The sequence below is a fragment of the Lynx canadensis genome, chromosome C2, assembly GCF_007474595.2.
Source record: "Lynx canadensis isolate LIC74 chromosome C2, mLynCan4.pri.v2, whole genome shotgun sequence".
Lineage (NCBI taxonomy): Eukaryota > Metazoa > Chordata > Mammalia > Carnivora > Felidae > Lynx > Lynx canadensis.
The window spans coordinates 11350798-11378711 of NC_044311.2; the positions used below are offsets into that span (position 1 = coordinate 11350798).

Genomic DNA, 27914 nt, shown 5'->3' on the forward strand with positions numbered 1-27914 from the left:
ATATTAAGAAAACTTGCAATGCTGTAAGTATAACAATTACAACATTTAGACACTTCATGACAGACCATCAAAATATATGCAGCAAAAACTGACAGAAATTAAGTGAGAAACAGTTCTATAATAGTTAGGGATTTCAATACACCACTAGATAACTGGTAGAACCAGAAAGAAGAAACCGAGGACTTCACATAATACACCAAACAGACCCAATAAGAAAAAGAACACACATTCCACTCAAGTACACGTGGGACATATTCTAGGATAGACCATATCTTAGGCAACAGATTAATTCTACAGAGATAGATACAACAGAATGCATATTCTCTGACCACAACTGGGTAAAATTAGAAACCAATAACAGAAGTGAAATGAGAAAATTCACAATTTTGTGGAAATTAAACAAAATGCCCTTAACAACCAATGGATGAAAGAAGAAATAACAGGGAAATTTAAAAATACTTACAGAGGAATGAAACTGAAAACACAACACACCAAAACTCATGAGAGGTTGCAAAGTAGTGCTAAGAGAAAAAATACCTATAAACACATCATTAAAAAACAAAACAAACAAAAAAAACAGATTTCTTTTAAAAAAAAATTTTTTTTTCAACGTTTATTTATTTTTGGGACAGAGAGAGACAGAGCATGAACGGGGGAGGGGCAGAGAGAGAGGGAGACACAGAATCGGAAACAGGCTCCAGGCTCTGAGCCATCAGCCCAGAGCCTGACGCGGGGCTCGAACTCACGGACCGCGAGATCGTGACCTGGCTGAAGTCGGACGCTTAACCGACTGCGCCACCCAGGCGCCCCAAAAAAAACAGATTTCAAATTAACAACCTAACTGTAAAACTTAAGGAACTAGACAAAGAACAAACTAAACCCAAAACTACTAAAGGAAAGAACATAATAAAAATTAGAAGTAAGCAAAATAAAGAATAAAAAAATAATAAAATCAATGAAACCAAAAAGGAGTCCTTTGAAAACATCAACAGAATTGACAAATCTTTAGCTAGGTACACTAAGAAAAAAAAAAAGAAAGTCAATTCACCACATCAGAAATGAAAATGTAAACATTACTACTAATTCTGTAGAAATTAAAAGGATCATAAGAGAGTGCTATGAATAACTGTACTCTAACAAACTGGATAACTGAGATGAAACAGGACAAATTCCTATACATATAAAATCTACTAATACTAAATCACATAGAAACAGAAAATCGGAATAGACTTATAACTAATAAAGAGATTGGACCAGTAATCAAAAATCTCTCAACAAAGGGGCGCTTGGGTGGCTCAGTCAGTTGAGCGTCCGACTTCAGCTCAGGTCATGATCTTGCAGTCTGTGAGTTTAAGCCCCATGTCGGGCTCTGTGCTGACAGCTCAGAGCCTGGAGCCTGCTTCGGATTCTGTGTCTCCCTCTCTCTCTGCCCCTCCCCCACTCATGCTCTGTCTCTCTCTCTCTCTCTGTCAAAAATAAACAAACATTAAAAATAAATTTTTTTTAATAAAAAAATAAAATTCTCAACAAAGAAAAGCCCAGGACCTGATGGCTTCATTGGTAAATTTTACAAAACTTTAGAAGAAGTAATATTATTGATACTTCTCAAAATTTTCTAAAACATTGAAGAGGATGAAGTGTTCCCAATTCATTCCATCAATACCAAAGCCAGACAGAAACACTACAAGAAAACCTACTGACCAATTATCACCCATGAACACTGATGCAAAAACCCTCAACAGAATACTAAAAACCAAATTTAGCAAGTATGAATTCCCAGAGAGATTGAATACCAGCAGTATTCAGCCAAGGGAAAGAAAAAGGGTCATAAGGAAATATAGAAGACAGAAAATCCAAGAAAAACAGTGAAATAAACTGATATTTAAGATTTCAAAGACAACTTCTCAGAAATAGTTATCAATCTACATGTTGAAAGAGAGCACCATTACCAGAAAGGTCAATTCTGGGACACATTTAGAAAATTTATTATTTTAATGATATTGAAAAAATTACTTCAGGGAAAAAAAAGACCACTTTTCTTATGAAACAATGAAATTAGGTTCTTGACAGTAGGAAGCAAAATAAAATGCAGGTGGTACGATTTTAATAAATTCAAGCAAAGAATGTATGACCTAGAATTTTATATCCAGCTCAACTCTCAAGCTATCGAAAAACAGGTTTAAACATGCAAGGACTTGAGGAATGAATACTGTTCTTATGAGACTCTCCTAAGGAGTCCTCTAGAGGAATATCTCAGTCCAACTGAGAAATATGTATAAAAAATATTTTAAAATATGAATATACAAAGTATCATGTACTAATATATAACATATATTACATATTTAATAACAGTGTATGTTAATACACCATATATAATAAAGGTCATATATGAAAAACCCACAGCAAACATACTAAATAGTGAAAGACTGAAGCTTTTCCTGTAAGATCAGGAACAAGACAAAGCCCACTTTCACAACCCCTCCCCCCACCACTTTCACAACTTCTTTGCAACATACTACAGTTGACCACTGAACAACGCAGGGATTAGGGGCACTGACACTCACACAGTCGCAAATCCACATATACCTTTTAACTTCTCCAAACTTTACTAATAGCCTACTGTTGACTGGAAACCTTACCCCTAACATAATCAGTTAATCGACACATATTTTGTATGTTGCATGTATTTTATAATGTATTCTTACAATAAAGTAAGCAAAAGAAAATATTTTACTTTAATGTTTATTTATTTTAGGAGAGAGAGAGAGAGTATAAGCAGGAATAGAGAGAGGAAGAGAGAGAATCCCAAGCAGGTTCCATGCTCAGAGCAGAGCCTGATGTGGGCCTTGATCCTACAACCATGAGATCATGACCTAACCCAAAATCAAGAGTCAGTCACTTAACCAATTGAGCCACCCAGGTGCCCCATGGAAAATATTTAAAAAATCATAAGAAAAGAAAAACACATTTATATACTGAACTGTATTTATCCAAAAAAACCCCATATAAGTGGATTGGTGTTGTTCAAGGGTCAACTGTACTTGAAGTTCTAACCAGAGCTATTAGGCAAGAAAAAGAAAAGGTATCCAAATTAGAAATAAGTAAAATGATTGTTTGCAAATTATATGATCTTCTATGTAGAAAATTCCAGATTATACACACACACACACACACACACACACACACACACACACACACACTGTTAGATCTAATAAATGAATTCAGCTAAATAGTGGGATACAAAACCAATACATAAACATCAGTTGTATTTCTATATATTGACAATGAACAATCTGAAAAGGAAATTACTGAAAAAAAAATCCAATTTCAATAGTATCAAAATGAATAAAATAATACATATGAATTAACTAATGAGGTAAAAGACTTATACAACTCTAAAACATCATTATAAAAAATTAAAGGCATAAATAAATGGAAATGTACCATGCTCTTTCATGAACTGGAAGACAATAAGATGATAATATTCAAAGTAATCTATGAAGGTTAATGTATTCTGATTCAAAATCCCAATGATGTTTTTTTGCAAAAGTAAAAACCCCATTCTAAAATTCATATAGCATCTCAAAACAACTCTAATAACCAAAGTATCTTGAAAAAGAACAAAGCCAGACAAAATATGCTTCCTGATTTTAAAACTTACTAAAAAGCTACAGTAATCAAAATAGTCTGGTGCTGGCTTTATAAAGACCTACAGAGACAGACAAGCAGAGCAGAATAAAGAACCCAGAAATAAATCTCTGCATATATGGTCAAATGATACTCAACAAGAGTCCCAAGATCATTAAATGGGGGAAAGGATAATCTTCAACAAATGGTGCTGAGAAAGGTGGACATCTGTGCAAAAATAATGATGTTGAACCCTTACCTAACACCATATACAAAATTCACTCAGAGATAAATCTAAGACCAAAAACTCTTAGAAGAAAACACACGGCAAAAGCTTCATGACATTAAATTTGGCAGTCATTTCTCAGATAGGACGCCAAAGGCACAGCAACAAAAGAAAAGATAAACAATGGGGCGCCTGGGTGGCGCAGTCGGTTAAGCGTCCGACTTCAGCCAGGTCACGATCTCGCGGTCCGTGAGTTCGAGCCCCGCGTCGGGCTCTGGGCTGATGGCTCGGAGCCTGGAGCCTGTTTCCGATTCTGTGTCTCCCTCTCTCTCTGCCCCTCCCCCGTTCATGCTCTGTCTCTCTCTGTCCCAAAAATGAATAAACGTTGAAGAGAAAAAAAAAAAAAAGAAAAGATAAACAAATTGAACTTCAAGGAAAATTAAAACTTGTGCATCAAAAGACAATGTCAACAGAGTAAAAAAGGCAATCCACAGAATGGGAGAAAATATTCAACAGTCATGCATTTTAGAAAGGATTGATATCAAGAATATATAGAGAACTTCTAAAACTGATCAACAACAACAAAAAACCTGATTCAAAAAACAGGCAAAGGATATGAATAAACATTTCTCCACATATACAAATGGCACAATTTTTGAAAAACCTATGGCCTTTTTATGTAAAGTTTACTTATTATTTTGAGAGAGAGGGAAAAAGAACAAATGGGGGAGGGGCAGAGAGTGAAGAAAGAGCAAGAAACCCAAGCAGGCTCTGCATCGCCAGGACAGAGCTCAGAGCCCAATGTGGGGCTCAAACTCAGGAACCATGAGATCATGACCTGAGCTGAAGTCAGATACTTAAATGACTAAGCCACCCATGTGCCACTACCAATGGCCTTTTAACCACAAGCAAAGATGCTCAACATCATTAGATACCAGGGAAATGCAAATAAAAACTACAATGAGATACCACAGGTTTTGGCAAGGATGTGGCAAAATTGGAATCCTGTGTACTGTTGATGGGAATGTAAACTGGTACTACAGTGGCTACGGAAAACAGAATGGTTAATTCTTCAACAAATTGAAAACAGAACTGTCACATGACCTGGCAATTTCATTTTTGGGCAAATACCCCAAAGAATTGAGAGCAGGATCTCACAAATACCCATACACCTATGTTCATAGCAACATTATTCACAATAGGTAAAATACAAAAGCAACCTAAGTATCCATCAACAGATGAATGGATAAACAACATGTGGTATATAAACATAATGGAATGTTATCCAGCCTTAAAAAAGAAGGAAATTCTGTTTTGTGCTACAACATGTATGAACCTTGAGGACATTATATTATGCTAAGTGAAATAAGCCAGTGACAAAAAGACAAAATTGTATCATTCCACTTGTATGAGATACTCAGGGTAATCAAAAATCACAGAGACTGAGTAGAATGGTGGTTGTCAGGGGATGGGGGGAGCGAAGAATGGAGAATTATTGTTTAATGGATGTAGTTTCAGGTTTTGCAAGGTGAAAAGCTATGCAGATGGATAGCAGTGATGGTGAATGTATTTAACATTACTGAATTCTACACTTATAAATGGTTAAATTTTTTTAATGTTTATTTTGAGAGGGGGAGCATGAGCAGGGCAGGGGCAGAGAGAGAGGGAGAGAAAGAATCCCAAGCAGGCTCTGTGCTGTTAGTACAGAACCTGATGTGGGGCTCAATCCCACGAAGCATGAGATCATGACCTGAGCTGAAATCAAGAGTCAGACACTTAACCGACTGAGCCATCTAGGCACCTCTAAATGGTTAAATTTCATGTTATGTGTATTTTACTATAATAAAAAGAAACCATATGAGATACCACTTCATGCCAATAGGTGATCTCTTAAAACGCACGCGCGCGCGCGCACACACACACACACACACACAGAAAACATTAAGTATTGGCAAAGATTTAGAGACATTAAAACTTTCCTACATTGTTGGTAGGAATGTAAAATGGTGCAACCACTGTGGGAAACAGTCTCGAGGTTTCTCAAAAAGCTAACCAGAGTTACCATGTGAACCAACAATTTTACTCTTAGATATATACTAAAGAGAAACGAAAACATACATCCCCCAAAAAACTTGGTACACAAAAGTTAGCAGCATTATTCATTACAATCAATATGTGAGAAAAACTCAATGTCCCATCAACTGATGATAGTTAAAAAAAAATTGCAGCATATCCATCCATATAATGAATTATTTATCCATTAAAAGAAATGAAGTATTGATACATGTCAGTAACATGAATGATTATGCTAAGTGAATGGGAGCCAAACATAAAAGCGCATACATTTAAAAAAAATGTTTGTTTATTCACTTTGGAAGGTGGGGGCAGAAAGAGAGGGAGAAAGAATCCCAAGCAGGCTCTGTGCTATTAGTGCAGAGCCCGACACAGGGCCAGAACCCAGGAACCACGGTATCATAATCAAGGCCTAGTTCAAGAATCCAAAGTGCAACCAACTGAGTCACCCAGGCGCCCCCACCCCATCCAGACTTCTAAATGAGAATACCTATTTGCTTGTTGATTTTATTAACGTTTTTTTACTCACATAGAAAGTCCTTCCTCAAAATCACCCCTACTGCATGAAGTTGGTGCATATGATGGATATATGCTATATTTTTATACTTTCATTATAAATAGATACAAACAACATATGGTTTAATTTGTACTGTTTAAAATTTAAATAAGGATATTATACTGTACATATCCTACCTCAACTGATTTTTCCACTCGGCAGTATACTGTCAAGATCTATCAACGTTCGTACATACTTTTATAATTTAAAAAATTGCCATGTCATTTGGAAGGCCTTAAACAGATGTTCCAAAACATTTTTTTTCTCAGCTGCACAAAATAAACTAAAAAAGTTTGTTTTTAAACATTTTTGGGTGAATACAGCAGCATTAGCAGCATCCTACTGCTTGTCAGCATCTTCATCTTCACAGGTGTTTTCTTCTGAAACTCAGTATCAAGTAACCATCTGACTGATCTGTTCTTCTCTGGAATTCCTTGCCAAAGTGAAAATATGCAAGAGCTCAGTAATTTTAAAAGATGAAATTTATTCAAGAGAAAAATAATGCTTCCACTCACCTAGCTACCTAAAAATATACTCAACGTATAAAAAATATATTCACATGTAATAATTTTGGCAGTTTTCAACATGAAAGAGTATGAGCATAGGCTACAGGTAAATTAACAGACAAACAAACAATTAAATACATGCAAGCTTTAAGCTGAAGCCAGTACTAAGTAACATCCTTTTACATGTTAAAAAGAACATTAAGTTTATAGAACTTGGCAACATACTTCTGGTTTCTAGTTTCAGAAGTACAGAATCATTCCATTCTAACAAAAAGTAAAAAGCTGAACAGACTAAAAAATCAACAACTCTTGGATCTGTAAGTAAGGAAATGACAGAGGACAAACTGGAGTAGCCAACCAGCCCTATCTACTTACGGAAGGCAGGTGGGGGGTGGGGGGGGGGACACTGGTAAAGTTTACAGTCCAGCTTACTAAAAGACAGCTAATCCTAAAACTACAGAATGTTTTCTCTCTCCACACACCTTACATCCACTTTACTAAAGGCTTATTTACCATAATTCCTTTTACCTAGCAGATCATGTCTGGCTATGAGAAAAATATTGCAAAGTATACCAAAAGGCAAAAAACACAAGTTGAAGAGACAGAGCAAGCATCAGAACCACATACGACAAACATACTGGAATTATGAGATCAGAAATGTAAAACAATTACATTAATTACATTAATTGATTAGTATGCTAGGGGCTCTAATGCATAAAGTAGACAGCATGCAGGAATAGATGGGTGATGTAAGCAGAGAGACAAATCTTAGGGAAGAACCAAAAAGCAATGTTAGAGATAAAAAATACTGTAACAAAAATGAAGAATGCCCTTGATGGGCTTATTAATGGACTGAACATAGCTGAGGAAACAATCTCTGAACTAGAGGGTATCAACAGCAACCTCCAAAACTGAAAAGAAAAGAGAACAAAGACTGGATCAAAACAGAACAGAAAATCCAAGGGCTGTGGAACAACCACAAAATGTGTGATATACATGTGTGGAAATACCAGAAAAAAGAGAGAAAGGAATAAATATTTGAAACAATGACAGAAAATTTCTCCAAATCGATGTCAGACACCAAACCACAGATCAAGCACTAATGAATAAATGCCAAAAAAAATCCAACTACCCTGTACCAGGCACATCTTATCAAACTACAGAAAATTAAAAGTAAAGAAAAAATGCTGAACGAAGAAAGAGTAAAGACACCTTACCCAAAGTAGAACAAAGATAAGAGTTACAGGACTTCTAGCCAGAAGAAGCCTGCTTCAGATTGTCTGTTCCCCTATCTCTCTGCCCCTGCTCCTGCCCCACTTGTGCGTGTACGCTCTCTCTCTCTCAAAAAACAAATAAAACATAAAAAAACACCCCCAAAACAGTAAGTCTCTAGCCAGACTAAGAAAAAAAAAAGAACACATAAATTACTACTTTTAGAAATGAATGAAGTGATGTCACTACAGTTCCCATGGGCATTTATTAAAAAAAAAATAATAAAGGAATACTATGAACAACCTTATGCCCACAAATTTGAGAACCTAAATTAAACGGACCAATTCCCTGAAAGACAAAAACCTGCCAAAACTCACACAAGAAGGAGACAGTCTAAAGAAATCTGTATCCTTTAAAGAAATTGAACCCATAATTAATAACCTTCTAAAACAGAAAGCAAAAGGCCAAGGTGGGTACACTGATGAATTCTACCAAACATTTAAGGAAGAAATTATACCAATTCTCTACAATCTTTCAGAAAATAGAAGTAAGGGGAATACCTCCTCATTCCATGAGACTAGTATGATCCTAATATCAAAACCAGGCAAAGACATTAAAAGAACACTACAGAGCCATATGTATTATGAACATAGATGTAAAAATCCTCAACAAAGTATTAGCAAATCAAATCCAGCAACGTACTGTAAGAATTATATACTATAATCAAGTGAGATTTATCCCTGGTATGAAAAGCTGGTTCAACATTTGAAAATTAATTAAAGGGTGCCTGGGTGGCTCAATCTTTATGTGTCTGATTTCAGCTCAGGTCATAATCTCACAGGTTCATGAGTTTAAGCCCCACATCGGGCTCTCTGCTATTAGCTCATGCTTCAGATCCTCTGTCCCCATCTCTCAGCCCCTCTCCACTCCACTCGTTCTCTCTTTTGCTCTCTTAAAATAAATGAACTTAAAAAAATTAATGTTTATCACATCAAAAAACTCAAGGAAAAAAGAGCATGTAACTTTTATCAATAGATACAGAAAAAACATTTGAAAAAATCTATCCATTCATGATAAAATCTCTCAGCAAATTAATAATAGAGTGGAACCTCCTCAACTTGATAATATCTACCAAAAATCTATAGCTAACATCACACTTAATGTTGAGAAGTTCAAAGCTTTCCCACTAAGATCAGGGAGAAGTTAACAATGTCCCCTCTCACCACTCCTTTTGAACATTGTATTGGAAGTACTAGCTAATGCAATAAGACAAGAAAGGGAAATATAGGGTATATAAATTGGTAAGAAATAACTTGGTAAAAGCAAAGTAATGCTAGTTTTGCAATAGAATTCAAAATCCCAAGTCACTAACTCATATTTCAACTTATCTTAAGTATTTTTGACCCCTCTCTCCACCCAAAAAGAAACAAAATCAATAGATGCTTTCTGTTATCCTCTTTTTTGGAGCTATGACATATAAATGATATTATCATCATCTGTTAAAACAGGCATAACAAGATTCTTGTAAAAAATCTTATATGCACACAGGGGTGGGAGGGGAAGAGGAAGGGAGAATGCACACATGAGCAGTACCTGACATTTTAAAATGTTATGGCATTATTAAGTTGATTATGAATAGAAATAGATCCCTATATGGAACTATAATTGATAAGGGACAAATGTATACAACCTACAGCATTTCCACACAGAGTTCATGAGTATTAAATGGTAGCAAAACATTAAGTGTTACTTACCCATAAGTAGTATGTGAACTGAAGTGCAAAAATAGCAATGCCTTCATTATCAAAGGAGCCAGCTACTGAGCGAGAAATGTAACCTGGCACAATAGCAATAAAACAAGCAGCTAAAAGTCCTGCTCCTTGGTTCCAAAGTTCTCTGGTAAGCAGGAAAGTAGATATAGATGTAAGGCCGCTAAAAGTCGGTGCAAGGAACACACATACGTCTCTTATATGAACTGTTATGTTCAATGTATTTAAAATCCAATGGATAAGGCCAGCTGTTATCATCAACCCTGGGTAAACCTAGGAAGACAAAAATGGAAAATTTAACTGCATATAAAATAAGGGAATTAAAAAGACTAACATAAGTTCTTTTCTTTATTATTACATATTGTTTATAGTAAGTTTGAGAATAAGATCTCAAAACAGTTTGCCTTCTTCCCTGAACTTCTACACTACAAAACTAAATGTTCTTTTGTGTTGGATACAAAGGAAAAGCTTATAAATGGAGCAATACATATTTAAATAAACAATCAGACAGACTGAATGATTAAAACTGAAAATGTTTAGAAATAGAAAACTGTCGGCAACTTTCTTATAGATTCTACTATTTTTTCACTATAAGACAGGGTCTTCGTCTAACTTATTCTTTTTTTTTTTACATTTATTTTTGAGAAACAGAGTGAGACAAAGTGTGAACGGGGGAGGGGTAGAGAGAAAAGGAGACACAGAATCTGAAGCAGGCTCCAGGCTCTGAGCAAGGGGTCAGCACAGAGCCTGATGCGGGGCTCGAAGCCACAAACTGTGAGATCATGACCTGGGCCAAGGTCGGACGCTCAATTGACTGAGCCACCCAGGTGCCCCTTAACTTACTCTTAAGTTTAGGGTTTTAACAGGCTCCAACGTTGCCCACACTTTTGTGTATGTAAGGGGAGTGAGAAAAAAAGAGAAGAAAAGTTATGTGCCATATTATTTAAGTGTCTTCCTGCCTTTCAAAGCCAAGATTTGGAATGTAAACAACTCTAAATAGGGAAACAAAACAAAACAAAAAATACAACTAGTCAATTGGTGAATTCAAAGATAATTATTTTGGGATCCTGAAAGGTTGAACATTTTTACACCACTTAGTATTTAAGGCTGGAAGAGAATAACAAGAAACTACAAGAGGCCAATTAAACCTTACCCTAAAAGAGGAACATGATAACATTAGGAGAATTCAGAGAAAAATAAGTAGGATATTATTTTTGAGCTATTCATAGGTGATTAAATGTGTATTTACATTTCCATCCTTATCTAACACCTGAAAGATTCTTTCCTTTCTTTAATCACAGAAACTACAAAAAAAAGTTACCTTTCTTTTCCTAGCTATACTGATTAAAAGTGCAAACCCTCTATGGTCTTTAACTCCTTCCCTTGCTTCTTCTCCTTAGCACTTAGCATCATTTAACATACTTTTCGTTACTTTATTTATTATCAATTAAACTCAACACCCTTAAAAGAATATAAACTCTGGAAGAGCAGGAAAAGTTTCCCCAGCACCCAGAACAACAATTAGCATAAAATAGATGCACAATACCTATTCAGTGCATGGAAGGAGAATGTGATTAAAGAAGGGGGTAAAGTGTGGCAATCATCACAATTCTTAAAAACTAAAATTTTGTGCTTTTTCACATAGAATACCAGGTCCCAACGCACGATTTTGACAGCCATATTAAAAAACAAAATGAAAATGAATCTGAAAATACCTCTTAAGGTAGTCAATACATCCAAATAATATGGCAGACTAAGTTGACACACAAAATAGAGCCAAAATACATACAAGTATAGGAGCAAAGGACCTTAAAAACCAACCAAACAAAAACACCCACCCAACAACAACAAAAACATATTTAAGCTCACAAGAAAGGGAAGCTTCTAGATGCCAAAAACATAGAAGGAATTTAAAGTAGGTTCTGATGCCAAGGGAGCCCCAATGAGAAAAGAAAAACACTCCAGGCTGGACACACATCTTTGAGACTGGAGGCTAGCAGGGCGGCTCCAGACAGGGATCAGAGAAAATACCTAATTCCCAGCACAAACCCAGGGTCTGTTTATGGAACTAGACTAGACAAATTACACCCACCCATCAAGGGAAGCAGTAAGGAACTTTTTTGCCTTACTTCCAAAGCTTTGAATAGAAACAAAATGAGAAACTCAATCAATACATGTGTAAATGTGAGTTCCACATTTACAACAACTTCAGATGTAAGAAGCCTCAAGCTGAGAAATAACCTCTAAAAACTGTCCTAAAACCAGTAAAACCCCTATTGGCTGGGTGAAAGCAAATGAGAAAAAAGTATTACAAAAATGGTCCCAAATACCAGGACACTTGGAGAAGAAAACAAGCCCTCCAGTGACGACGAATTCAAAATAAAAAGTTATACACGTGCCAGGAAACAAACTGTACTCATCAAATACTGCACTAAGGTATATAACAGGATATATTTTCCTTATCTGCCCTGGAGACCATCATGACTCCTCTCCTTGTTTCTGTATCTCTGTTTACATCAAGGATAAGAAGATGCCCCAGATTAGAAAAACATCTCACTATCATGGAGAACGTATTCTTCTGACACAGAGGGAACATTTATAAAATGTGGCTATATGCCAGGCCACAAATCAAGTCTCAAAAATTTCAAAGGACTGAAATTTCTGTTTGTTCTCTAACCATAATAGAAGCATAAAGTAAAAAAAGATAACTAGGAAATCCTCTTATGTTTAAAACTCAAATTCTAAATAATCCGTGTACCAGAGGGAATTATAATGGAAATTAAATTTCAACTTGAATGAAAATAAAAATACTATGTATCAAACCTTATACATTATAAATATAGCTAAAACAGTGATTATTGGGAAATTTATAGTTTTAAAATAAATACATCAGGAGTGCCTGGGTGGTCAGTTGAGCATGACTGTTGGTTTCAGCTTGGGTCATGATCCCAGAGTTGTGGGATCAAGACCTGTGTACAGCTCTGCACTCGGAGTGGAGCCTGCATAAGATTCTTTCTCTTTCCCTCTGCACCTTTCCCCCATTTGTGTGCACTCTCTCTCTAAAATAATAAATGAAATGAAATGAAATGAAATGAAAACAAAGAAAGGTTATTAAGTATCAAGAAGTCAGAAAAACATCAAAATAATCTCAAGAAAATGTGGGGAAGGAAATAAACTGAAATTAACATAACAAAAGACAAATATATAATGCAGATAATCAACAACGTCAAAGTTTCTTTGGGTTAAGAAATCTAACAAAAGTGATAAACTTCTAACAAAAAATAAGGCTAAATATATGTTCCCCATAGATGTCTACCTATCATTTTCTTTTTAACATTCTTCCTACATTCCAGATCCCATACATATTTTCCCTTATGTCACATTCTGAATATAACAGCTTCCCATGAGCTATGATCAATACTCAATTACCTGAAGTAATTTAGGGCAGCTTTAGGACCTAAAAATTGAAACTATCTGATTCTTCTAAATTTCGATTTCCTTCCAAAAAATATGATTTCAACAAAGTTGTTACAGAATAAAATAAAACCGCAAATAACCTGAACTTAAGATGTACTATGACAAGAAATCTCCCCTCCCAGTCTCCCCTTGTTAGAAATAGTGGCTAGTATGAGATAACACAAACATGTGCAGGGAAGGGGTGGGGAGGGAGTGTCAGGAAGAGATTTAGTAAATAAAAAAATACTGGATAATCAGCTACAGAAAACTGTATTAGTTAACTATACAAAGCTTTCAAGGATCTCCATCACCTTAGTAACTAATGATTTACTCAAATAACTATAAAACTTTGTGATTAACATAAATAACTGCAGAGATACTTACAGTACCACCTACTATTCTTCCTAGTGGATACCATGCTCTTTCATCAAACCAGTTTAAAAATTCATAGAACCCATGAGATGCAAGATGATGTGTTGATCTATAGTTAAACCTAGAAAAAACAGGAAAAAAGGAAATGTTATAAAAGTTTGCTTACTAGAAACAAGTAGCTCTATCTTTTTAATATTATAAAAACAAATATCTTTATATTTAACTCTATAGCTACATAAATATTTCTTTCATAGAAGCTGAGTAACATTATTCTTCAAGGAATAGGCTTATAATACTACCAATATAACTAAAAACAAAGGCCCATTCCCCCCCCCCCAACCCCCAACCCATGCCTACAAAACGAGTAATGCTCAAAATAACATTTGGTCATTGCTTAGGATGCAGGCAGTACATGGCTATGGATTTAAACAAAACAAGGTGAGGGTACATGGAATTCACCACACGGTCCAAGTCAATGACTCTCAAAAGATTAATAACTACTGACAGAAGACAGCATCAGAATAACTTGACATGATCGCCTTCAGTCCTACAACCCTAAAAATTACAGGAATAAGCAATAAATTATAATAGCACTAAAACCATAAGAAAATAAAGTGTAAGAGCACTGTAAAACAAGAATGACCTTAAGGAATGAGAAATTTAATCAATGAAAGACAAAAGATAAATGAGAAGAAATGCACTGGACCATTTTTAGACAAATTTCATCAAATACAAAAATGAACACACCCAAATATCAAATATTTGAGAAAAGTAAGCAATATGAAAGCATCAAAAACAAATGGAAGAATACCATAGGAAGCAGAAATAAGACTACCTACAGAGACTACCTAAGACAGGCCTTGGCAGCCTGATAGGATATAACAATTATAAATATATACACACTCAACATCAGAGCACCTAAATACAGTAAGCAAATAGTAACAGATCCAAATGCAGAAATAGAGAACAATGCAATAATATTAGAGGACTTTCAATGCCCTACTTTCAATACTGGACAGAACATACAGAGAGAATATCAGTAAGTTGATACCAGATTTGAACTACACTTCATACCAAATGGATCTAACAGATTAATACAGAACATTCCATATAACGGTGGCAGAACACATATTATTCTCAGGCACACATAGAATATTCTCCAGGATATAAATGTTAGGTCACAAAACAAGTCTTAACAAATTTAAGAAGACTAAAACTATATTAAGTATCTTTTCCAACCACAATGGTATGACTCTAGAAATCAAGAAGAAAACTGGAAAATTCATAAACATGTGGAAGTTAAAAATAGTTGTGAAAACCCAATAGGTCAAAGGAGAAATAAAAAGGACAGTAAAAAATATCTCGAGACAAACACAAATGGAAACATAGTAAAACATACAGAATGCAGCAAAAGCAGATTTAAGAGGGAAGTTTACAGCAACAAACATCTACATTAAATAAATTAAAAAAAAAAAAGATCTCCAACAACCTGACTTTACACCTCAAGGAACTAGAAGAATAAACTGTACCCAAAGTTAGCAGAAGAAAGGAAATAACAAAGATTAGAGCAGACATCAATGAAATAGAGACTAGAAAAACAAAAGATCAACTAAACTAAGAACTGGTGTTTTTGAAAAGATAAACAAAATTGACAACCTTTTAGCTAGACTAAGAAAAGAGAGAAGACTCAGATAAATAAAATCAGAAATGAAAGGGGAAATATTAAACCACAAAGATACAAAGGATTTTAAGAGACAACTATGAACAAACACACACCAACAAACTGGACAACCTAGAAGAAATGAACTAATAATAAAAACATATAACCTACATCAACACTGAACCAGGAAGAAATAGAAAATCAAAACAGAACAATAATAAGGAAATTGAATCAGTAATCAAAAACCTCCCAAGAAAGAAAAGATGGCCTCAATGGCAAATTCCTCCAAACACTTAAAGAATAATTAATGCCAATCCTTAAACTCTTCCAAAAAACTGAAGAAGTGAGAACATGTCTAAACTCAATTTATGAGACAAGACTTACCCTGATAATTGAAGCCAGATGAAGGTACTACAAGGCGAAAAACAAAAAAACAAAAAAACAAAAAAAGCTATAGGTCAACATCCCTGATGAACATATATGCAAAAATCAAGAAAATACTAGCAAACCAACAGCACATTTCTTTAACACACCATGATCATAGAGCACAACCAACAGGTTATCCCTGGGAGTCAAGGATGGTTCAACATATGGAAATCAATAAATGTGATACACCAGATTAATAAAAATGAAGAATAAAAATCATGATCATGTCAACAGATGTAGAAAAGGCATTGGACAAAATTCAACATCCTTTCACGACAAAAACTTTCAACAGATTGGGTATAGAAGGAAGGTAATCTGAACATAATAAAGGTCATATATGACAAGCCCACAGCTAACATCAAACTCGATGGTAAAAGGTTGAAAGATTTTCCTCTAAGATTAAGAACAAGACAAAGGTGCCCACTCTCACCACTTCTATTCAACACAAAACTAAAGTCCTATCCAGAGCAATTAGGCAAGAAAAAGAAAAGGAATCCAAGTTGGGAAAGAAGTAAAATTGTCTGCAGAAGACACAATCTTATCTACAGAAAAACCTAAAGACTCCACTAAATAACTGTAGAATAAAAAGGATTCAGTAAAGGTGCAGGTTACAAAATCATCATTCAAAACTCCGTTGCATTTCTACACACTGTGAAATATCTGAAAGAGAAATTAAGAAAACAAACCCACCATTTACAATAGCGTTAAAGTCAATAAAGTACTTAGGAATACATTTAACAAAGGTGTAAGACCTGACCAGCACACTGAAAATGGTGACAATGCAAGAGGCAAGCAAATGGAAAGATATCTCATATTCTTGAATTGAACCATTAACATTAAAGTGTCCACGTTACCCAATGCATTCCACAGATTCTATGCAATCCCTATAAAAATTCAATGGCATTTTTCACAGAAAAAAAAAATCTAAAAATGTGTATGGAACCACAAAAGGCTTTGAATATAGAAAGCAATCTTGACAAAGAATGTGGTATCACAAAGGTGAAGGGATCATACTTCCTGACTTCAAACTCTATTTAAAGCTATAGTATTCAAAACAGTATGGTACTGGCACAAACAAAGAAATAGACCACTGGAACAGAATACAGAGCCAAGAAATAAACCCACACTATACATAATCTTTGACAAGGGTGCCAAGAACAAACAATGGGGAAAGGATAGTCTTTTTATTTAATGGTGTTGGGAAAGGTGGATATTACATGCAAAAGCATAAAATTGGACCTTTCTCTTACACCATACACACAAATTAACCTAAAATGTATTCTAGAGCGGGGCTCCTAGGTGGCTCAATCAGTTAAGCATCCAACTTTGGCTCAGGTCATGATCTCATGGTTCATGGGTTTGAGCCGCACATCGAGTTCTGTGCTGACAGCTTGGAGCCTGGAGCCTGCTTCGGATTCTGTGTCTCCCTCTCCCTCTGCTCTCCCCTCCCCCCAGCCAGAATTCTGTCTCTCTCTCTCAAAGATAAATAAACGTTAAACGTATTTTTAATGTATTTTAATGTATTCTAGAGCTCTTTTGCTTAGGCCTGTGGCACAGGCAGGATGGGCGAGTTCAAGATCTTCATACTTCCAGGATGCTCCATGGCCACTGACAAGATCAGAAGTGGCATGATAAACAGTACAAGAAAGCCCCTTTAATGGTCACAGCCCTGAACGCCAACCCTTTAGGTGGTGTTTCTCATGCAAAAGGAACTGTGCTGGAAAAAGCTGGGGTTGAAGCCAAACAGCCAAATTCTCCCATCAGGAAGTGTGTCAGGGTCCAGCTGATCAAGAATGGCAAAAAATAAAAATAAAAAATCACAGCCTTCGTACCCAATGATGGTTGTTTGGATTTTGTTAAGGAAAATGATGAGGTTCTGACTGCTGGATTTGATCACAAAGGTCATGATGTCAGTGACATTCCTGAAATTCGCTTTAACGTTGTCAAACAGCCAATGTCTCTCTTTTGCCTTTATACCAAACCAAGAAGGAAAGCCCAAGATCATCTATTTTGATGGTGAAAACATGACAATAATAAAATAAATCAAGTATTATAGACTGAAACGTGAGACCTGAAACCACAAAATTCTAGGAAAAAAGACACAGAAAATGTTCCTTGGCATTGCCCTTGGCAATTATTATTATTATTATTTTTTTTTCCTGGAGGGGACACCAAAACCAAAAGCAAAAGTAAAGAGACTATATCAAACCAAAAAGTTAGAAAAGGAAACGACGATATGAAAAGGCAACCTATGGAATGAGAGAAAATATGTGCAAAACATATTGAATAAGCAGTCAGTATCTAAAATAAATAAGGAACCATAGCACTCAGTAAGAACAACAAAAACCTCCTCCAAACAAACAAATCCGGTTTTTAAAATGTTTTAATTTTGTGAAAGAGAGAGTGTACGCGTGGGGGAAGGGCAGAGAGCGAGGGAGACAGAGGATCTGAAGCAGTCTCTGTGTTGTCAGTACAGAGCCCCAGATGGGGCTTTAACTCACGAACCTGTGAGATCATGACCTGAGTCGAAGTCGACGCTTAACCAATCAGGCGCTGCCAAATCTGATTTTTCTTTTAATTTTTTAATATTTATTTATTTTTGAGAGACAGAGAGAGAGAGACAGACAGAGCATGAGTGGGGGAGGGGTGGGGACAGAGGGAGACACAGAATCCGAAGCAGGCTCCAGGCTCTGAGCTGTCAGCACAGAGCCCGATGTGGGACTCGAACCAACAAACCGTGAGATCATGACCCGTGCCGAAGTCAGATGCTTTATCGACGGAGCCACCCAGGAGCCCTGCCAAATCGGATTTTTAAATGGAGCTGAATTATCCCTAAGATAACATATGGTCAACAGATACATGAAAACATGCTCAACATCACTAGCCATCAGGGAAATGCAAATCAAAAATACAATGAGATATACCTCACACCTATCAGGATGGCTATCTATCATCAATAAGAGGTAACAAATGTTGTCAAGGGTGTTGAAAAAAACAAAATCTCAAACAGAGATGGTGGGAATATAAACTGTTATAGCTATTATGGAAAATGGTATGGAGGCTTTAAAATGGAACCACAATGCAATCCAGCAATCCTATTTCTGGGTATATACCCTAAGGAATGAAATCAGTATCTGGAAGAGGTATCTGCACTCCCATGTTCATTGTAGCACTTTCATAACAGCAAAGATACGGAAATAACTTACGTGTCTTTCAATGGATGAATGGAAAAAGAAAACGTAAATATACACAATGGAATATTACTCAGCCACAACACAAAAGGAAATCTTTCTATTTGATTTGTAACAACATGGATGAAACTGGAGGGTATTCTGCTATGAGGAAACAAGCTACAGAAGGAAAAATACTGTGTACCACTTATAAGTGGACTCTTAAAAAAAAGCTTAACTCAGAATAGGATCGTGGTTGCCAGGGGATGTGGAAATGGGGAGAGGATGGTCAAAGGGTATAAACTGTCAGTCATAATATGAATAAATTATAGGGATTTAATGTACATCATGGTGACTATAGTTAATAATACTATATTGCATACTTGAAATTTGTTGAGTAGATCTTAAGAGCCCTCATCAAAACAAAAGTAACTACCTGAGGCAATGCATGTGTTAATTAAATCGTGTGCTAATCATTTCCCAATTTATGTCTATCAAATCATCAAGCAATATACTTTAAATATACACAACTTTGTCAATTATATGTCAACAGAACTGGAAAGAAGTATTATGAAAAAAATTAAGAAATCTAAAGATAAATCCAGAAGTTTTCATGTTTATCTTAACTGGGGGGAAAAAAAAGCCTCATACACAATCTCGATAAATTTCAAAATGTTAAGGATAACTACAAGTCTCCTACTTTTTACGTCCTATCTCTAGTCCTCTTCCTGCTTTCTGTACAGGCAGCCTTGCCTACCCCAAGATCCTCTCATTAATTCATTCTAACTCTCCCCCAAAAGATGCTGGTCACAACTGGGTCTCTTCAACAAGTATTACCAGCATGCGCAACAACTTACCAATATTATCTCCCTGCCTACGTGGGTTTTTTTAAATTTGGGTTTAGTTTTACCTTGAATGTCACAAAGGCATTTCAAACTCAACATCCAATTAAACTCAGGATCAGACTCTTCCCACCTACCTCCAAACGAATATATACACTATGTCTGCTTTTAGGGCGTTCTGCCATCTAAATTAAAGCCAAAAATTTAGATGTAATCATTGATGATTCCTTCTCTTTCACGTCCTATACACAAATCACAATCAAGTTGTCATACTACTTCTTATTAAAGATCTCTAAAATTTGTCTACTGTAACTGATATCACAAAAACACAAAGGATCATAAAAGACTGCTATGAAGAATCATACATCAACAAATTGGACAATTTGTCTACTCTTTTCCTACTGCAGTACTAGCACTCTGATCCAAGCTATCGCCTTAGGCTACAGCAGTAGTCTCCCAATTCATCTCCCTAGATCCATTTTTGCTCATCTCCTAATTCCCCAATCTATATGTCTTAAGAACATCTTTTCAAAATGCAAATGCGATCATATTGCAACCCGCTGCTAAACTATTCAAAGGCTTCCTCTTCCAAAAAATTTTTAAGAAATTAAAGGGAAAGAAGCTCCACTTAACATAATCAAAGCCACACACAGTAGCCCCCCTTATCTGTGGGGAACACGTTCTAAGACCCCCAGTGGATGTCTGAAACTGCAGATAGCAATGAACCCTAAATACATTTTTTCATATACATACCTATGATGATAATGTTTAATTTATAAATTAGGCACAGAGATTAACAATAACTAATGATAAAATAGAAGTATAATATACTGTAATAAAAGTTATGTGAACATGGTCTCTCTCTCAAAATATCTTATTGTACCATATTCATCCTCCCATGCTGATGTGAGATGATAAACTGCCTACGTGATGAGATGAAGTGAGATGAATGATGTAGGCACTGTTGACCTTCTGATGGGAGAATCATCTGCTTCAAGACTGCAGTTGACTACAGTTAACGGAAACCACGGAAAGCGAAACCACAGATTTGGGAGGAGGGGGTTTCACTACTGAATCTATCCTTCAGTTCTCCAGACTCATTTTGCTCCTTCCCAGGATCTTCAGACTACTACTAATTCCCTTTCCTTGGATGACTAATATCTCCCCTCTCTTGGCGTAAATAACTTATCCTCAAACCTTAGCACATTTCTAGGATACTGTTCTGAAAATGTTCCATGTACTTTTCTTCCTAATACTTACCACAGATGTAATTTCACAATAGCCCACCTGATTAATATTTACCTCACTAGATAAATACTCCCATTAGGATGCTACTGTGTCTCCGACATCTAGAACAGCATGTAGTAGACAGCAGCCCTCGTGTATTTGTTGAATGAATAACTGATTTCATAAATATGTTTTCCAGTGGGTGTGAGATCACGACAGCTTCCCAGATAGCTACCTAATGCCAATTTTAAATGGTATCCCCAAATTAAAGACTAAGACTGATTTAATTGTATTTCCTGAGATGGAAACCTGAAGGCATAATCAAAAAGTTAAACAAGAGAGCTCATTAAAATTCTACTGAAAATCTAGTCAAGGTACCTAAAAACTAAACATAAACAGAAGTAGAATGTTTAGTCCCATTTTATCCCCAGGATCAAGTTACTCCTGGTATGTAAGACTCCCAGAAATCCCTTATGGATTCTCACATACCCATTCTCTTTGATTTTTCAGTTTACTTTCCTCCTGCCTGAATTGTCATTTATTTTTTACCCATTTTCTGGCTCAGTTTCCAACCCACCGGCATGAAGGTTCTTCTGAATGTCCTATGGCTTTCATCTCTTACCCCCTGGAAATGAAACAACAGGACTACAAAAGGCAGTACATTTTTTTACAGTTTATTTATTTTGAGAGAGAGAGAGAGAGAGAGAGAGCGGGCGCACACGGGGAGGGGCAGAGAGAAAAGGAGAGAGAGAGAATCCCAAGCAGGCTCCTTGCTGACGGCACGGAGTGTGATGTACGGCTGGAACTTACAAACCCTTACAAACCCTTACAAACCGTGAGATCACGACCTGAGCCGAAACCAAGAGCTGGATGCTTAACCAACTGAACCACCCAGGAGCCCCAAGGCAATACACTCTCATTTTACAGGGCACTTTCAGTGTTAGAGCAGTCACTACTTTTTTTTTTTAAGACCCGTAACACAGTACCACATTCTCACTCCTCCCCCAGATGACACAGCACTCAACTAAACAACCCTGTGTGACAGCAAAATTAACTATGACTATAGAAATAATAAGTAAATAAAAAGTGGACATTCTATCCAAGAGTTCTTGTTGCTTGGTAATATTACCAACACAGGATTATCAAACATGATTTCTGCCAACAATGATAACTATGTGTTGACATTTCCATGATGACTGCGGAGGTTGAATACTTTTCATATATTTATTAGCCATTAAAAATTTCCTCTTGGGTAAAATGTGTGTTGAAGTGCTTTAGACATTTTTTTTCTAGGTGATTTAAATAAGTTCCTTAAACTTTTTTTAATGTTTATTTTTGAGAGAGACAGAGCCTAAGCAGGGGAGGAGCAGACAGAGACAGGGAGACACAGAATCTGAAGCAGGCTCCAGGCTCTGAGCTGTCAGCACAGAGCCCAACATGGGGCTCGAACTCATGAGCCGTAAGATCATGACATCAGCCGAAGTCGGCCGCTCAACTGACTAAGCCACCCCGGTGCCCCTAAGTAAGTTCTTTATAAGCTATAAACTTCTTTTATTACGTGGCTTCTCTTTTCACTCACAATGGTATTTAAAAGAATAAAAATTCTTGACATAAACCTAATTTGCCAACCTTCTGCTACAGGGTTAGTGCTTTTCTCCTGGTTAAACAAGTCCTTCCCTACCCCAAAGTCATAAGGATATTGTTTTATTTTCTTCTTCATGACCATTTACAATTTCAACTTACTCATTAAAGTTCTTAATACACTTGGAATGGATTATTACACATGGTAAGAAATAGGGATTCAATTTTTACTTCCTCCTTACATATGATCATTCTCCCATCATTTATTAAAACAATGATCTTTTCTCCATTGTTCTACAGTTCCACTTCCATTATATTTTAAGCATTTGTTAATGTGCAGATCTGTTTTTGGATTCTATTTTGTTCAAGTGGCTTTTATGTCTTGCATCAGTAATATGCAACCTTGGGGCGCCTGGGTGGCTCAGTCAGTTAAGCATTCATCTTTGGCTCAGGTCATGATCTCACGGTTGGTGAGTTTGAGCCCCACGTCAGGCCCTGTGCAGACAGCTCAGAGCCGAGAGCATGCCTTGGATTCTGTCTTCCTCTCTCTCTGCACCCCCCCCTCAAAAATAAACATTAAAAACTGTTTTTAAAAAATAACATGCAACCTTTATTACTGGAGCTTCAAATTATATCTTGATATCTGGTACAACTTTTTTACACTGTGTTTTTTATTTTGTCCTTTTATATTTCTACATAAATTTTAAAATAACCTTGTCAATTCCATCAAAAAAAAAAAAAACCCCAAACAAACAAAAACACCCAAACACATGTGGCGTTTTGATTGGAAGTCCGTAACTCCATATATCAATTTGGGAAGAATTAACATCTTTACAATACTGACTCATCAAATCCATAAATGTAGTTTATCTCCTTCATTTAAATCTTCTTTAATGTCTCTCCAGAAAATGTATAATTTCACCTTAGAGGTCTTGCAACACCTTTGCTTAGATTTACTCCCGTCTTTAATAGTATCTTCAATTATTTTTTAAAACTTATTTGACACTGACAGGAAATCTGATATTTTTACATCAACTTTATAACCAGAAACCTTGCAAATGCTTATTCTAAATTGACAATCTTTTCAGTCAGCAGAAAAATAGAATCATATTAATTACAAAGTAAACAAACTTAATTGAAATAGTTAAGATACACAATATGAAATTCCAAAATGGAATAATCTACTACATTTCAAACTATAAGGGCATGGAAACTTGATTCAAATTAAATCTTCATGAAAAATAAAAGACAAAAGTGTATTTTTCAATAGAAATGAAAACAAAGTTCTTGAGGCTACATATAGTTGCAGTGATGTTAACCAGTGAGGTTAACTATTTAATCTAATTTATTTCAGTATTTTGTTTTGGCTCACAAGATTGATACCTATGTATATTAGTCAAAATTTTTATAAACAGTAATCATCTTTTAAAAGTTTTCCTTGTTGTGGGGCACCTGGGTGGCTCAGTTGGTTAAGCATCTGACTTCAGCTCAGGTCATGATCTCACGGTGCATGAGTTCGAGCCCTGCATTGGGCTCTATGCTGACAGCTCAGAGCCTGAAGCCTGCTTCGAATTCTGTGTCTCCGTCTCTCTCTGCCCCTCCCCCACTTGTGCTCTGTCTCTGTCTCTTGCAAAAATAAACAAAAATTAAAAAAAAAAAGTTTTCCTTGTTGTTAAAAATATTGTTTAATTAAATGATGCAGAAGTTTGTTTGGAGCCTAACAGGAAATTCTGATTCAAAACTGAACAACCACATAATTGTACTCCTCACTGTGTGTGTCTGTACTTACACACATACAAATTATATTTAAAAAATTAAACCAAAAGCATGCAAATCTAACTTTATAAAATATCATGACCCTATGTTGCAGATTCAGTTGTTAATACAAGTATAGTCTGATTATTTTCTTTTATGTGAATTCCCAGAATCCCTCAGTTGGGAATATTAAAAACTCAATCCAAACTAAATAGACATTTTCCCAAAGACATACGAATGACAACAGGTACATGAAAAGGTGCTCATCACCGCACATCAAAACCACAATGAGATATCACCTCACCTGTTAGAATGGCTATTTTTAAAAAGACAAGAAATAAAACAAGTATTGGCGAGGATGTGGAGAAAAGGGCACCCTGGTGAACACTGTTAGTAGGAATGGTGCAGCCATTATGGAAAACTGTATGGAGGTTACTCAAAACACCAAAAGTAGAACTGCCACATAGGATCTGGCAATTCCACTTTTGGGTATTTATCTGAAAGAAACAAAATCACCATCTCAAAAAGATATCTGCACCCCCATGTTCACTGCAGCACAGCCAAGACATGGAGACAAACTAAGATTCCATCAATTAATGGATAAAGAAAATGCGGTGTGTACACACACACACACACAGAATTATTATTATTCAGTCACTAAAAAGAAGGAAATGCTGCCATTTGTGACAACAAGGATAGACCCTGAGGGGATCTGCTAGGTAAAATAAGATAAAGACAAATACTGTATGATTTCACTTACGTACATAAGAAATCTAAAATAGGGGCGCCTGGGTGGCTCAGTCGGTTGAGTGTCTGACTTCAGCTCAGGTCATGATCTCGCAGCTCGTGAGTTCGAGCCCCGCGTCGGGCTGTGTGCTGACAGCCTGGAGCCTGTTTCAGATTCTGTGTCTCCCTCTTCTCTCTGTCCCAACCCACTCGCATTCTGTCTCTCTCAAAAATAAATAAACATTAAAAAAAATGTAAAAAAAAAAAAAAAAAAAGAAAAAAAAAAAAGAAATCTAAAATAAACCCCTCATAATTGCAGAACAAACTGATGGTTGCCAGAACTGGGGGACAAGAGGTGGGTGAAATGGGTGAAGGTGGTCAAAAGGTACAAGCTTCCAGTTATATGTTAAGTCCTAGGATGTAATGCACAGCATGATAACTATAGTTAACAATACTGTACTGAGAATCTGAAAGTTGCTATTAGATCTTAAAACTCATCACAAGAAAAAAAAATCTATAGGTGTGGTGATGGATGTTAAAACTAAATTTACTGTAGTAATCATTTTGCAGTATATACATATATCAAATCATTATGTTGTGCACCTAAAACTAATCTACTGTTCTATGTTAATTAATCTCAATTTCTTACAAAAAGAACCTAGGGGGAAAAAGTTAATAAATTAGGAGAACAAACCAACAACCCAATCCAAACAAATATAAAAAGCATCTGGACCAACAACACAACTACTCTGGATTCTATTATAGTAAATAACTGAAAAATGAATTTATCAGCTTTTAGTTTCACCTTCTTGAGTAATTTTAGCATGGTCCTTCTGAGGTCTTTGTTCCGTCTACCTAGAAACCCACCACAAGCATACATTTTACTCTCTCTTCTTCATGCAATCCTCTCAAACCTGAAATTCACTCCTGAAGAAGCTTCTGTAATATTCTATCCTCCCTTTTCCAGTCCATTTTCACTTGTGCTTTGAAAACGTCATGTTGGAACCTCTACTCTAGTTTACCTAAGATATTTTTCCTTAGTGATTTTTGTATACTTGGAGGTATCCCAGTCCATGGCACTTCACTCACGAGACTCAACTAATGTTTTAGTTAATTCTCCTTTTTGGCACACCAGTCATTGGAACACAGACTTAAATTTTTGTCTTCTATTCCCTTCTTCATTAAACCCAAGCAACTGTGTGCACAAAAGCAGTCTTCAATCTCAGCATGTCCAATTTACATATTTAAAAAATGTTTAAGTAACTGGAGTGGGGTGATAGAGACAAAACAAGAGGACCATAAAGTGGTAACTGTTGAAGCTGGGCTATATGTACTCAAGATTCATTATAGTATTAGCTCTACCTTTTTTTTTATTAGAGAGAGACAGAGAGACGGCGGCGGGGGGGGGGGGGGGGGGAGTTGGGGAAGGAGGGAGAATCCTAAGCAGGCTCCACACTCAGAAAGGGGCCTGAGGCAGAGCTTGATCCAAGAACCCGGGGATCAGGACCTGAGCTGAAATCAAGAGTTGAACGCTCAACTAAGCCACCCAGGTTCCCCAGCTCTAACTTCTGTGTATGTTTCAAATTTCCCATGAATGTGTATGTGTATATGTATGTACGTGTATAGTTTACATATACGCTGTCTTTGAATAGCCACACAATACATATACATGTAAACTTTATTATGGAAAATATCACACACAAACTTACTCTCATATACAAATTATAGCTTCCCCCAAGTAAAACTAGGTAAACTGACTGAGAAATGAATGTATTAAAGGTCAGGAGTCACCAAAATAAAATGGAAATAAAAGAAACACAAGTGGTAAAATAACCTCTATCTTAAAATAGTCTGAGAACACTAATCAGATTTTAAATATATCCCATCTTTTATTAATATTGTCAAACAACTTTCAGTATTTTAACTTCAATAATTTATTTTGAAACAAGTGTGACAAAAGATGGCAATTATTAAATACAGATGATAGCTACATGAAGATCATTATGGGTCTACTTTTGGTTTATGTAACATTTTCATGAAAGTTTTTTAAAAATAATGAATGCTTCCCCCAAATACTCTGAACCCAATCTCTAGAGCCACTCTGCAATTCCAGTGTGTGGAAAAATGACTTTATTAAGACAGACAAAATAATTCTCACATGGACATGTTTAATTTCTAATTTCAGTAATTCCACTACTTGCCAGTAACAAGCAAACTGATAGTTTAAAAATGTGAGAAAAAAATGGGGATGAAAGAGTACATGTGATTTTTAAATTTGATAAAGAAACAGCAATAGCCATATTACAAATTAAAAGAGGTCTTAAGAGGGGTGCCTGGGTGGCTCAGTCAGTTAAGTGTCTGACTCTCAATTCTGGTTCAGGTCTTGCTCTCATAGTGAGATCAAGCCCTATGTTGGGCCCTGTCCTGACAGCATGGAGCCTACTTGAGATTCTCTCTCTGCCCCTCCCCTGCACACACACTCTTTCTCTCTCTAAATAAAAACATTAAACAACAATAACAAAAAAACAAAAGACGGCTTACAAGACCCACCTTTACATAGAAGCTAAGATACGTTAATTTTGTTTTCTTCTGCAATGTTTATTAGGTAAGACCTAAAGTGTCTTTTGGCTTTCTAAGACACTGCATTCTGTAACTGCTTTTCCCTGTATCTACAGGAAACAATGGAAAGTAAGAAAATAGGAATAAAGAACTTGATTCTGAAAGCCACAC

At 36.1% G+C, this 27914-nt stretch overlaps 1 protein-coding gene and 1 pseudogene across 1 annotated transcript in view; one reads left to right on the top strand and one right to left on the bottom strand.

The window, feature by feature from the left end:
* Positions 1-27914, bottom strand: part of STT3B (STT3 oligosaccharyltransferase complex catalytic subunit B) — a 106224-nt gene that overhangs the window by 44622 nt on the left and 33688 nt on the right. The window contains exons 2-3 of the mRNA XM_030328529.1: positions 13810-13918; positions 9955-10242 (exon numbers count right to left, since the gene is read on the bottom strand). Of these exons, the coding sequence (XP_030184389.1) occupies positions 9955-10242; positions 13810-13918 (397 nt within the window). The remainder of the gene's footprint in view (positions 1-9954; positions 10243-13809; positions 13919-27914) is intronic.
* LOC115523771 lies at positions 14535-17911 on the top strand (annotated as a pseudogene).